Consider the following 14110-nt stretch of genomic DNA (forward strand, 5'->3'; position numbering starts at 1 on the left):
CTCCTCCCAGGGGGAAGAGTGTCTCCTTCACCATATGCCGCAACTGCCCCCTCACTAATACAAACAAAGCATGCTTATTCAATTTCATTCTAAAGAGAACTTGTTCAAAACTGTCTTCCAGGTTTATGTGGTGAATGGTGGATAGTTGTAAAAATCACATTTGTATATGTTACATAATTTCCTGTAGCATTTTGGTTGTACAAGAAAAGAAAAAAAGGAAAACATTATTGTGACTATATGAACACATTAACAACTGGTCTGAAAGAGCCAAGAGTCGGCCAAAGCTAACTACCACAGTCATAGATGTTTCCAGTACAGTGCTGACCCCAGGAAGGCCGTGAGAAGGTGCCCAGCGAGGGGGCCACAGGGCCACAGGCCTGTGGTGGGTGATTCCAACTGGCAAGGTGGCTGGGGATGGACAGCTGGGGTGGGAGGAGGGTGGCACCGGTTGTCAGGGTCCCTGAAAGGTGGCTGGCATTGCAGGCTTGCCAAGCGCACTGCTGAGGCCAGGGGCTGGGAGCGGGTCTGGGAAGAGGTGCAGGAGGAAGGAACCATAGGAGGACAGAATCTAGGGCAGGGGCGCAGGAGGTGCCAGAGAAGGTATGTGTGACCTGCTGAAGTCACATTCAAGGAGCGGGTCATGCAGATGGCTGAGGGGAAGCGGGTGGCTGGGGAAGGCCTCTGCGCCTGGGACCAGGTGCCCCAGGGAGGCCAGAGGTGGGTGGGCGGGCCTGGGAGTCAGCAGAGCTCTTGTGCTGCGCATCCGCAGCTCTCCCTGCTGCTGTGGGGTGGCTAGGGTCATGGAGCCCTTCGGGTTTGGCGGAGGATTACAGAGCAGCAGGAGGCTAGTGTTGCGGATCCTGATCGGGTTCGCCTTCCCACCCTCATCATCTTGGAGATGCTTGCTAATCTATGAGGCAGGAGGTGTCCCCCTGCATGGCTCTGCTGAGGAGTGGCCATGGGTGTGAGTCCCCCACTGAGGATACTGCTTCTGCTCAGGAAGTGTCGCCCCGGCCTTTTCTCCCAGATCTTCCTGTGTCTGGTCAGGGAACCAGACACCAGGCTCTCTCTTACTCACCCAGGTGGCTCTGGAGCCTCAAGTCTGGTCTTGGGAGCCCAAGATGGGGCTGTTTCCCAGCCTGGGGTGATGGCCATATGGCTTCTGTGAATGGCTAGGTTTGCTGGTCGGGGCAGTGGCCACCACTGAGCACTGAACAATCACAGCCCCCAAAGCAAGAAACACACATTCTTCTGTAACTGGATACTGTGTTTTCAACACGTGAGCCCCTGCCCTCCCCATTACAGCAAGGTGAGTGGCAGCGGCAGGTGCCAGGTGAAGGGCTGCCAAGGTCTTCCCGGGTGGCTCTGGTCTGCAGGTAATGCATGAGATTTAAATTAAGCACCCGAAGCTTCTTAAACATTCCAGACACTCAGAACAAAACCTCTGTGGGGAGAGCCAAAGTCCCATGGGTTCCGTGCTCAGAAGGGCCGCACAGGACAGCAGGCTCCTGGATGATGGAGGGCTGGGGTGGCACTTCCTGGGCCCCCTTTGCAGAGGCTTTCAGAGCACCCCAGAAGCACCCTGTGTCCACACCCCTGTGTGTCACATTCCCGCCCGCCCTGCAGGCTCCGGTGTGTAAGGTCCAATCTGCTATCTTATTTATCTTGACCCCGTGAATATTACGTGTTGCTGACGCTGAATTATGTTGCCCCCCAGTACATTTACTCACACCATATACAACAGGCTAAGGAAGCACGGTGAACTGCAGCTAGCTGTGAGGGTGGACCTCGGGGAGACCCAGCCTTAGGTGAGCCTGGGGACCCGAGGCTGCCTCTGCTCAGGACCAATGAAGAAGCTCAAGTGCAGAAGGCCTGCGGACACCCTAGCGCTTCCTCTGATTCCGCTCACTTAACTGAGGTTCTTCTTTAGCCATTCTCTATCCAGCTGACTGCCTGGAAGTCCTCAGCCCAGACACAGACGGGCAGAAGTGCCCTCCCGGAGTATTTCTCGTGCTGGGCACCCACTGTCGAAGGGCAGAGAGGCCTGCTCAGAAATCTCGGTAGGAGAGGTGAAGCCGCAAAGCGCTTTCAGTGGCCAACGGGAACTGTGGTCACAGCCTGCACTGGGGCCACCCACGTGTGGAAAGGAACAGTGGTCCTTACCCAGCGGCAGGATCCCGTACAGTGTGATGAGCTGTCTGACGTCCAGGAGGGAAGGCATGGGCTCTATGGACACGTGGCGGAGTGTGGTCCCCAGGTAGCTGTACTCACCTGGGAGGAAGGAAGAGGGGATCAGTAACAGAAGGACAAATGGTCAGAGAACACACATTTAACACCCCAGAGCGACTGTGGGGATACGGAGATGCGTTGTGAAGACCAAGTCTTGTCTCAGAGGAAGGTTTGAAGAGCCACCTGAGACAGCACTGTAGTAACTGGGAAGTAGGCTGGTGACCACCCCAACCCAATAGCTAAACAAACGACATTTGAATACTGGGCTCTGGGATATGAGATAAAGTTTTGGGATGCAAAGAAAGCTAAATTTCAGTGGGTTCTGTTTTATTTATGTTCTAAGAGATTATATATAATGTTTGCACAATAAATTGTTTCAGACCCATGTGGAATCTGCTTTGGAGCAGTGCAAATCTGAAATCTGAAATGCAGTCATTTGAAAGGAAGGGAAGGAGTCTAATTTAGGATAAATAGAAACATCTCCTTTTGAGGGAAAGATTCATTTACATTTTCATCATTTTTAAAGGATTGCCAAAGGAATAATACAGAAATAAATCTCTACAGGTTTAATTAGAAGATATCAAAGGGCTTAATTGTAACCAGCCATAAATCTGAAGTGTTATTTTCTAACTAATTTAGATAAGGTCACCAAGAAAATTAGTTTGGCTGTCTCCATTTGTCATGAGGATGGACCTCCGTATTATCATACGATGTGTTTGATTTGTGTCTGAATCTGGAGTAAAGCTACTCCGTGAAGAACCGCAGCGTCTGGGCTCTCTCCTGCAGCTCCCTCCTCTAGCGAGCACTGACTCAGAGCTTGGGGCTGGGCAGGTTGAAGGGACCCAACAGCACGTTCTTGTGCACATGACTTATGGAAAGTGTGAAAAGTAGATTATGCACACGTGCAAACACTAACAGCAGTAGATGTAAAATTCAGATAATGGTTGCTGCTTCAGTGCGGAGGGCAGGCTTCCAGGCCTCTGAACGAGAGCCTTGACCAGGGTAACGGTGCTGAGTGTGGGAATGAGTGATGACTAAGGCCCCCACCAACGGCCTGGCTGCCCACGCTCTTTAATGAGCAGGTAATAAATGCCAGAGTGGTTACTTTAGACTACACAGGAGAGAGATCCCGCAGCACCCTTCAGCCCAGCCCTTATTAACAGGACACACGACATTGGAGGGGACACGGAAGGGACCGGGATTCTCCTGCTATGTAAGCCCATGTTAATGTCCCCACACACCACATTTCCAGAACCTAATGGACTTTATTTCAGCAAATCATATAAAATGGAATTAGGGAGTGTTGGTTCTGATACTGCAGAAGCGCCAACTCACCGGGGGGGTTTGCCAAGTTACGAGGCCCTGGCTACTCCAAGCATGTTACTGGGTTTGGTGATCGCCCAGGATGGGAGCCATATCTTTCCTCCCATCCACTTCAGAGATCAGAAAGTTCTGGATTCCCTGCATAGGTACCAGACCTCCGTAAGGGAGGGATGAGAAGAACAGCAGAAAAGGTATTTGAGATAGAAGACAAGAGAAAGGGCCAAGACGCCCGAGACAGGGGAGAAACAGGGATGGTGCTGTGGCTGAGCCCTGTCCTGGGCAGTTCCTTATCCCAGAACCTCAGTGTGCGACCTTACTCAGAAACAGGGTCGCGGCAGATGTGTTCAGTGAGGACGAGCTCATCAGGGTGGAGCCCAAACCCCACAGGACTGGTGTCCTCATAAAAAGCTGACTTTGGGCACAGACACAGGCACCAAAAGGGGAACGCCACACCCAGAGGAAGGCAGAGACGGCGATGACCCTTCACACCAGCAAACACCAAAGACTCCCGTGCACCTGCCACTGGCCTCCGGGCCCCCAGGACCCCGAGGCCACCCGCCTGTGCTCCTCAAGCCAGCCACGGTTTGTCAAGGTGATCCTACCACATGGGTACCTGATAAGCAGACAGTCAAAGAGAATCAGCAGAAGAGCCTAGAACTGAGAAATAAAAACATCCACCAAATAAGGACAGAATTAGCCCCTCATGTTCCCACTGTGCCTAACACCGCATTAAGAAAAGAAGGGAAATGGAAACTTCTATTCAAAAATGCTGGCTCCTTAAACAGGTTCCTCAGACGTGGGTGAGAGGGCACAGGAGGCTCCTCGGAAACAGGGTGCTCCTTGGCCATTGGCCTCCAAAAGGCACATGGGGACTTGCTGGATGGTGATCCGCGGCCCCATCCACTGCCTGCACGCCAAGACCTCAGGTGGCTCTGGGGACCAGGCAAAGTGAGGAAAGCCAGGTGCGCTGGCTCCCGCGCAGAGCCCCCTCAGTGGTGAGGACCACATTCACACGTCTCAGCGTCTCAGTGACCCTGTGTCCTTTCTGCTGCAGTGGCTCCGCCAAGACTGTGCATGGGGGCCACGTGGGAGGATCCCAGCACCTGGTCCTTGTGCATAGGACCTGAACCAGAGCCTGGGATGTGCACTCGGGAGCCCGCTGAGCCTCCTCCTCCTCTGGGCAGGGGAAGGACCTCGGGGCAAACACGGGAAACACATGGGACTGGTCAGTTTTCAACTGAGTGCAGCAGTTGCTGTAGCCTGGTGCTGCACATCACCCAGGGCACGCCGATTCGTGCTGTTCTCCCCTCAGGGCAGCGCCTCTCTGTGCCTTATGCTTCTGTGACAAGGACGGGGCGGGAGGCACATGTGGGGCACCACAAAGCCAACAGCCTTCTTCATGGGAATGCCCTGAGTGGACAGAAGACTGGTGGCAGCAGGAAGGGTAGCTGGTGGCTGGCCAGGGGGCTCGGCGGCCGCTTGCTCAGAACCCACAGGGATCTCCCCAGGCAGTGGCAGCCAGGGCCCCACCCTGTAGCAGTGCCACTGGAGGATCAGACACAGCAGGAGTCCTGAGAGGAGGGAGCAGCTGCAGGTGGAGCCTGGGAGAAGCCCAGCCTGGCCAGGGTCCGGCGCATCCTGGTGGCCCAGGGGTCTTCATGGGCACCGGTGTCCAGAATGTCTCCGTAGCACGCTGGTCCCACTTGGGAGCAGGGAAGCTTGCTGGTCTAGGAGTGCGGTGGGGCTCCTGAGCAGGGCTGGGTTTGTGTAACCTTGGCAATCCGGGGGTTGTGCAGCCAAATTAAGAACTTTGAAGAAAACAAGGAAAGGTGGTGTTTCTTGCACACCTCAGAGTAGGGCCTCCTGGGCACGGGCCAGTGCTCGGAGCTGGACGGCGGGACAGGGGTAGAGTGAGGACCGGGAGGGGTGCGGGCTGGTGAGCTGCAGAGGCAAGAGGCCGGGAGGAAGGTCTTAGGTTTGCAGGCAGGCTCGCCAGTCTCTGGTCTGTCCTCTCCTCTTCCACCCCTTGCAGCCCAACCCGCTGTGACAGGGAGGGTGGCAGGGATCTGGGAGGTGCTGGGAGGGGGCAGGACTCAGATCCTGACTCTGAGAGTGACTCCCAGCCCTGGGAAGCGTGGCTGGATGTCTGTCCTGCCTGGAGGAGGAGCCAGGGAAGCACAACCCGCAGGCTGCTCTGTGACCCCACGCAGGAGAAACCAGGCCCTGAGCACTCCGCGCCCAGAGAGCAGGCTGCTCAGGAACCGCCAGGCCCAACCTCTGTGTGACCGTGTTACAGAGAAAACAAAAAATAAATCAAAATCAGGGAATCGGGCTGAGCGGAGGTGCCTGCAGTTGTTTGATTCTGGCTTCCCTAAGGCGGGAAGTCTGTCCAGCCGGGCAGGTGGAGGAAGCTCTAGGCTCTGGCACTCTGTTCCAAAACCAGGAAGGGGTCAGGGAGCCGGGGACCAATGAGCAAAGAAGTGTCCAGACCTCAAGTCCTCCTCCAGCCTGCTTGGGCCAAACCCGAGGGCGGGGCATGAAGGACAGGGAGAGCACCCACCTCCACCCAAGGCACCAAAGCAACGAGACCCCAAGACAATGAAGCTGGGAGGCTTTCCCATCAGGCCCGCCCACACCAGATCGGCAGCTGGGTCTGTGGGCGCCACAGTCGGGGTTCAGCCCCGCTGGTTTCACTGGTGAGCTGGGATGACTTTGAAAAAGACGACGCCCTCCCCCACGGCTGAGGTGCCCGTGGTGTAGGACGCGCAGAGCAGCTGCCTGAGTCCTTATCTGCCAGTCTGTAGGGCAGCAATCGGGCTTCAGTCATACTGCAGATGACCAATTAGTTTTTTAAATGTCATTTTGAACTTTGGAATAAAAATATTTTATGGATTTTGGTGCTGGGATTCTTAGGCCTCCTGAGCTCGGGATATCCCATCCTTGGCCCAAGGACTTCCCTCAACTTGTTCCTTGTTTCCTTCAACTGTTGCCAACGTGTCTCCTTCATAAACACGTTTCTTCAAGCCGTTTTCTGCCGTGAACCTGGTGGTCTTGACCCCTCTCTGAGCCTCCTGTCCTGTCCGGCACTGGCCATTTCTCCAGTGGCACTGGCCTCTTCAGTGGGAGGCAGTGTTTCGAGACCACAACCAGAAGGCCAGGGGCTTTTGTGGCTAGCAGGTTGGTCATTCTTTCCAGGTGTTTCCACTGGACAGAGCTGGGAAGGTCATGGACCCTGGTATGTGTCATGGTTGTCCCACAGAATCTTAAAAAGTAACATCGGCTCCTGCGAGCTGCAGCCGTGCTCTGCGGGAGTGTGTGACAGAAGCACCCTGTGAGGTGAGAGTGGGGTTCCGTTTCCCTCAGCTCCATCCGCATTACACATACGGCCCATTCTCAAGTCTTCAAGGACACGGGGGTGTGGGTGGCAGGCCATGGTAACTTCTCGTCTGCCTTATCCCACACCGTGATGTGGACACATGTTTAAGTGGCTCAAGGATGGCGGCTGGCGTTGGGCCAAGAGGTGGCGCATGATTAGTGTTAACATGGCGTGATCTCTCACGACCTTTCGCCTGATTGGTTGGTGTCTCTTCAGCGCTTGTGGTCAACACATGTTCCTCATTCTTTCTTGATTGGTACCGTGGCGCGTGCTCTAATCGTGCTACTAATCCTAAGCTGATTGGCTGCCTTAGTGCATATAAGACATTCTCCTCACCTGGGAGGAGGGCGAAGAACGCACCTGTAGGAAGCACCTCTGATAAGCAGCACCTCTGATAGGACTAAGACGCACATCTAAGAAGCAGACCTCTCAGAAGTAGCACCTCTGAAAGCGTAGCCTCTCTTCCGCTAAGCAAGCCTCTCTTCCTCTATAAACTAAAGCAGCCCAGAAAAAGATAATAGAAGTAGTTCATTCCCAGTCCGCCTCCAATGAATTCCCGCGGGATTGTTGCTGCGGGCGGCAACACCACACTCCACGCGCAGACATGCTCTCCAGCTAACCAGACCAGACAGCCCAGGATAACTGACAAGGCTAAGTCCTTGTGTGTACTAACTAGTTCTTCCTTCTCAGCTCTTGTGGCCGTCTTAGACCCAGGGTCAGAGCAGACGGCACCCTGCACTCATGCTCTGCCTAGCGGCCCTGTTTGGTCTCTGGATTCAGAAGTGAGTATGCCCTGCATGTTGCCACCAGCCTTGGGGTCAAGATCTCTCTACTCGTTTTCCATTGCATGTAGTCACTGCCAGTAGATTCCTCAGGATGGGTGCACGGGCAAGATATTCTGAGTTCTTGCATCTTTATGAGATTGTGTCCTGTATATGTGAACATGAATTTGGGTGGGTATGAAATCCTTGGATCTTATTTACAGTGCTTGACTGTCTTAAAGATGTGGCTCCACTTACTTCTGATATAGAGTGCTGCTGTTGAAAAGCCTCTGCTGATCTAATGCCCTTTCCTTTACGAGTCACAGATTCCCCAGGGCACTTTTAGAGTATGCCTTGGTGTTGGCAAATCTGAGCGCATGGTCCCGGATACAGTGTGGCCTTTCATGATGTGGTCTCATGCCTTTCTAAAGCAAGCCTCTTGAGTTACGGTTCCTTAGTGTTCTGCTGTTTCACTTGGGCTCTTCTTCAGGGACTTGTCATTCATATGTTGGATCTGCTTTGTCTGTTTTCAATATTTGGTATGTTCTTTTGAATTTTTAAAAATCTCTTCATTTCTAATTTTATTTTAAAAATTTCTTTTACCTTTTATTTCTCCTAAAGCATTGCTTGTTACCTTTAAGAAGTCTTGTATCTAAATAAGTTTTCTTCTAAAACATTTTTTCCTTTATTAATACTCTTTTTTGAGTTTTGTCACCTCATTCCTGAGTTTTTCTAATTCTAGTTAATGCTGTTCTTATAGGTCTTCTATAATTTTAACGTACATTAGCTTGTCCCACATAGATCTGATTTATGGGAATGTCTTTTTGAGATGTTGATTTTTCTCATTTTTCTTAGGATAATTTTATGTGGGCTTTGACCTTGAACTTTTCTGTTGCTAGAAGTTTTGAGTGAGTTAATTGTCTACTTTTTTTAGAAGATGTGGCTCAGAATGGCTTTTCTGATTTCGCACATCTCCCTCTCCTGTTGTTTTCATGAATGAGGAAATACGTGACTTGTTTCTAAGAGATGTTCCAGCTCTGATCCCTTCCCCCAGTGCTATTCTTCTTCTCTGTTCCATATTTTCCCTGTTGTGCTCACTTTGGGTTCTACTCCCAAGAGTTTCCTTGGTTTGGGGGCCTGTCTAGGAAGGGCAAAGAGTTTGCCAGGTGTGGACTGTTTCAACCCCTGGCCCTTTGCATTGATTTTCCCTGGACATGGGCAAAGCCCCTCTCAGCTTCAGCTTTGGTTCTCGCCCAGTCCACTGTATTTTTCAGTGAGTGATGGCTGGTCACTTTGAGGCTCTGTTGTTCTCAGGTCTTTCAGTGTCCCCAAAGGCTTGTACTTTGGGGCTCGAGAGCAAATCCTGTCATTTAGTTTAGGAGTAAGGGAGTCTGTGGGTTTTTTTTCTGTCTAGTTGCTCATTTAGAGTAAATAATACTACATATTATAATACACTGAACAAAAGAGATTTTATGAGATTTTATGTGTCCACACTGATACCACAATTTAAAAAGGTTCCATATGTTCTTACAAAAGAATGGTCTGTATGCTGTGTAGGAGGAGGGGTGGGCTGTGTAGGAGGAGGGGTGGGCAAAGGACCCCATTTTACCACCATCCCAGTGCTGGCTGACGCAGACAAAAGTCACCATGTGTGAGAGAGAGGCTGCGGGGATGGAATCCCCAGAGCCCCCAGCATGACCCCAAGGTCATCCTGTGGTTATAATGAAGAAGATGGGAAAGTCGGGGGACAGCACCTTTGCCACATGATTCCGCTCGATGTCACTAGTGATGGGACAGAGTGGCACCATGTGCCCCGGTGGGAAACACTAAGAGGGACGCTGCATCATCTGAAGTTTTCCAGTGAAAAATGTTCGACCTGAATCAAACGATGAGGAACCCATCAAAGCAATGCAGCCGAGGAATAGTCTGCAAAGCAGCTGAGTCCCTGAACAGCCGAGCTGCACGAGCTTGAACAAGGCCAAGAAACATCCAGGTAAAAGGAGTCCGAGGGCACAGCGAGATTCACGATCACACACATGCCCTGGAGGGGCTTTGAGCGGAGAAAGACAGTGGTGAAGGGCATTACCAGGATGAGGGAAGCTGACTGTCTCCGCAGGAGAACGTCCCTGCTCACCGAAGGGGGTTTCTCCAGGAGAACATAATATCGCCAATAGGGGGTGGAGTTTTGAGGCATCTTCAGCTTTGTGTTTCCAGGTTATAATATTGTTTACAAAAATCAACGGAAAACATTAGTTGAAGGTTGTGAAACACAGGTCCGCACCTCCTTTTCTCTGCCTCCCCTGTCCCTGTCCCCTGTGGAAGCACCTGGGGCACTGTTTCATCATGAAAGCATGAACAGTCCATTTCCTCCTCAGGTTACGCCAGAAAGAATGTGCCAGCAGGTTACAGAATCCTGCTTCTGCCAAGTTTGGGGCAGAACTGGACCCGGGGTCTTAGGAGGACCTATCAGTTCACAGCATCCTCTTAGGCTATTTAGATCAACTCAGTGTGATGAACACTTACCAAAGGCTACCATGGGCTGACCACAGGTTTGGACAAAGACTCAGATGAGACCTATTTCCCACTGTAGGACCACAGGTCCCCAGGGGTGCCATGGGACACACACATGCTTGCTCTTGGTGTACTTTACCAATGTAATCAGAGAGGTTGACTTTCTGAGCCTGGATCAGCAGGCCTTCTTCCACCAGCTCCTTGAATAGAGACTCGATGGTCCTGGGGACAAAGCAGAGCATCTGTACCATCAGCACACGCAGGGGATCAGCAGTATTTCTGTCAATCAACACGTGCAAAGAACTTCAACCTCAGCTATCCAAAGTGTGTTTGCATGTGTGAAAATGAATGGAATTTTTAGGTGTTCCTACAATTTAGGTGATAAATTAGTCTTTTAAAAACAATGCTTCCATTCCTCCAGGTGACTATTGAGTGTTTCCTGTCAATAAGGATTCTGTCCTGGGGTGTCTGAGGCCAGCTGTACCTCCACCACTCTTTATGATCGCACAAATGTGAATTAGAAATTAGCCAGTACAGGGAATGCAATATCCAGCTAGCGTCTGCCAGCAGTGGTAAATCATTAACCCTTTGTGAGATTTATGTTTCCTATTAACCTAAGAGCATCACAGTTTAAAGGAAATAAAGACGAGGATCGAGGCCTGGGCTGGAGGGCACCCTCACGTGGAGGACGTGCAGTGTTCACAGGGGCCAAAATGACTTTCCAGGAGGAGCCTGGCACAGAGCCAGGGCATGGTACTTCATGCCAGTTGAGCAAAAACGGACACAGTGTCCCCCTTAGCGGCTGGAGCCCCAGCGAGGTCAGCTGGGGTTTGGCTTGCCGGAATCCTGGTCGGTCGCCCTCAGATGCTGTTCAGCACGGGCCTTCGAGGTGCTCTGACTTGTCTCTTCCTCCGCCCTGACTGTGTCTTTCTATTGGTTGGGAATTTTAGATAAAGTTATTTTTTAACAGTTCTTCCACTGTTCTGTGATCCAAGTGAGTGATTAAAAGAGACCCAGGAAGGTCCGTACTGTTGGGACTGATGTTAATCAGTGACCTTCAGTCTTCAACAGATTTAAAATAGCATGCCCTCTGGTGAAAATTAAGGAAGGGTTAATGGTAATGGAATGTGGGATAACAGTATCTGATTTATATCAAAGAAATATCAACTACAGTGTTTTAACCTGAATTCTTATTATAAACACATAACATAGGCATTGCTATGGTTTAGATGTGAGGTGTCCCCCAAAAGCTTGTGTGAGACAATATAAGGAAGTTTAGGAGTGAAGTGATTGGGTTAGTGGCACCTTAACCTACTCAGTGCATTAATCCCCTGGTAGGAATCAACTGGTTGGTAGTTGTAGGCAGGTGGGTGTGGCTAGAATATATGGGTCCTTGGAAGTGTGCCTTTGGGGTATATGTTTTGTCCTTTAAGGGAGGAGAAGTCTTTCTCTCTGCTTCCTGGTACTTCCCTCTGCCACACCCTCTGCCATGATGCTCTGCCTCATCTGGGCCCAGAGCAAAGGAGGTGGCTGTCTGGCTGGATTCAGACCTCTGAAACTGTGAGCCCCCAAATACACTCTTCCTCGTCTAAAACTGTTCTTGTCAGGTCTTTTGGTCACAGTAGCAAAAAACTTAACTAGAACAGGCCTAACATATTTATATAAAATTCAAGAAGATTTTGTAAATTTATTGAAACAAAATATATTAGGAAGATCCAAACACAAACCTACATTTGGATTTTTTTTCCAGTGAACTGAAATTTTGTTATGGAATAAAGAATTTTCAAAACTACCTTAAACTATGACAAAAACGCTGGCGTAAGCATTGCTTTGATGGGAGAAACAGAAGTCGCCTTACAGTGTCCGGGCAGAGCTCAGTGCAGAGGCACAGGTCTTGAAAATCAGAGTGCAAAGTCTCTCAGGAAGGAGATGCCAGGCATCTCTATTTCTGAACATAGAATCGAATTAAAAAAACTGGTTTCTGTTACTTCACGGAAATCCTGATGACGGTCCAACCTGGAGGGAGACCAAGCTGCAAGGACATTCTGACCTGGTGACTTGAGCTACACCTGTGTGGTTCATGCTTTTTGGCATCATTTTGCCGAGTAAAGCGATACGATACTATGAGTGCAAGAGAATGTGACCGAACCGTTTAAGTTGGTGGGGGGGTCACCGAGCTGGATTCCATTTTAGCTTCCCCTTCTTCCAGACTAATGCAGGAACAAAGGAGGAAAGTAGCATTTCAAAGCCACCAAAGACACCTGTGGCGCTTCTGTGACCTCCTCAAGGGACCGGATTGTGACCCCCCCATTCCTCCCCAGGAGCTGTCCTAGGAGGTGTCAGCATCCCTGCGTGGACAGAGCGGGTCTCCCCAGGAACCGGGCGCCAGTCAGAGTGAGGCCCAGGTCCCTCAGGCGGATCACTTCCGGGTCTTGACCTTAGCCATTCTCCAAACAATGGGACCTCAAGTGGACCCCAAGGGCACAGCCCCTCCCTCCAGGACGTCCCCTGAGAGCCTTCTCTCTGCAGAGCAAAGCCCACCCCTCTGCTGTTCTCCGGAGGCTGCCTGGGGCTCCACACACATGCACACGCCGGCTCTGGGGCGCAGGGCCTCGCTGCGGGTGGCTCTGAGCTGAGCCTCCTTCCCCCGTGGAGGCTCCCTGTCCCATGCATCTTACTCAGGCAGAGTTCAGAAGAGTAATGCTGGGAACCGACCGATGGAGGGCTGCGGAGCGCCCCCCAGTGGGAACAGCCCACGTCCTCCCGTGAGCAGAACACATGGCGGACAGGGTTGCAATGGTCCTGACAGGACACCCAAACCCCCAGGTGCTCGGCATTTTCAGCTTAAGACATTCAGCATGTGAAGCCGGTCCTTCATTGGTCTTGAAGGTGGAATGGTGAAACTCGAGGAATGGAGAACCGCATTAGCAGACTGGGTCTCCCCTTCATCTCTAGGCAGCAAGGGGGAGGAAGCCCAGCAGGGGCAGCCAGCCCGGAGGCCCAGTCTCTCTCTGGTCCAGAGGGACTCGCGTGACGTGTCCTCCAAAGCTTCCTCAGGGTGCTATTTCCTGAACCCCTCACCCCTGCATGAATCTCAACCTTGAAACGCGACGCTGGCTCCAGGCCATCCTCTTGCTGTGCGCCTTTCCAATCTGGGATTTGCACAGGGCTGCCCGAGAGCGTCCCAGTCTGCTTGCTCCACTCCCACAACTTGGGTGAGGAGGCACGGAGGGGCACTCAGCAGCTGGGGCTCCCGGGCCCCTCTCTGCTGCCCCACGTGTGTGGCAGCAGCCCACTCCTCACCTGTCAGCGGTCAGGTCTTTGTCCTTCTTCCCCTTCTTCCCTCTTCTGCCCTTCCTCCCTTTGGCTTTCTGTAAGAAAACGGAAACAGCCATCAGCCGAGTAGCGATCCGCTGAGCCAACTGTTCTCTGGGGTGGTGGGTGGGGAGGATGCACCGTGCTACACCGATCCCGGGGCTGTGGGGGTCCATGGGGAGAGCGAGAGGCCCAGGGATCCTCGTGGACAGACAGTGGGTCTCACTGTGAAACCTGCACGGGGCCGGATTCCAAACAGGCCCGGTACTCCGCCCTGTTTCCTCAGCTCTGGCACGGACAGGCCGTGGGCACGAGCAGGGAATGAAGAGGTGCTTGTCTTTGGAAGCTCCTGTGGTCTGAAGCTCATCCCCAGCCAGCTGGCCCTGGGTGACAGTACTGCCAGGCGGCCTTGGGGAGCAGTCAGATCAAGAGGGCTCCAACCTCGTGAATGCGGTCAGTGCCTCTAGAAGAGGATGGAGAGAGCCGTCACCTCTTCCACCGTGGGGACACCCAGCTAACTGGGACCATCTAAGAAGCAGAGAGACCCCACCAGGGAGTCTGCAGCCTCCAGAGCTGATGGTGATAAACTTCTCTT

At 52.1% G+C, this 14110-nt stretch overlaps 1 protein-coding gene across 6 annotated transcripts in view; it reads right to left on the reverse strand.

Annotated features, from left to right (window-relative positions):
• LOC306656725 (dynein regulatory complex protein 11-like) overlaps positions 1-14110 on the reverse strand; it is a 68935-nt gene that overhangs the window by 30109 nt on the left and 24716 nt on the right. For all 6 annotated transcript variants that reach the window (XM_079132284.1, XM_079132281.1, XM_079132282.1 and 3 more), the window contains 3 exons: positions 13504-13571; positions 10340-10422; positions 2164-2271 (listed from right to left, as the gene is read on the reverse strand). In XM_079132284.1, coding sequence (XP_078988410.1) covers positions 2164-2271; positions 10340-10422; positions 13504-13571 — 259 coding nt within the window. The remainder of the gene's footprint in view (positions 1-2163; positions 2272-10339; positions 10423-13503; positions 13572-14110) is intronic.

Source organism: Sciurus vulgaris (genome assembly GCF_902686455.1).
Source record: "Sciurus vulgaris genome assembly, chromosome: 3".
NCBI lineage: Eukaryota > Metazoa > Chordata > Mammalia > Rodentia > Sciuridae > Sciurus > Sciurus vulgaris.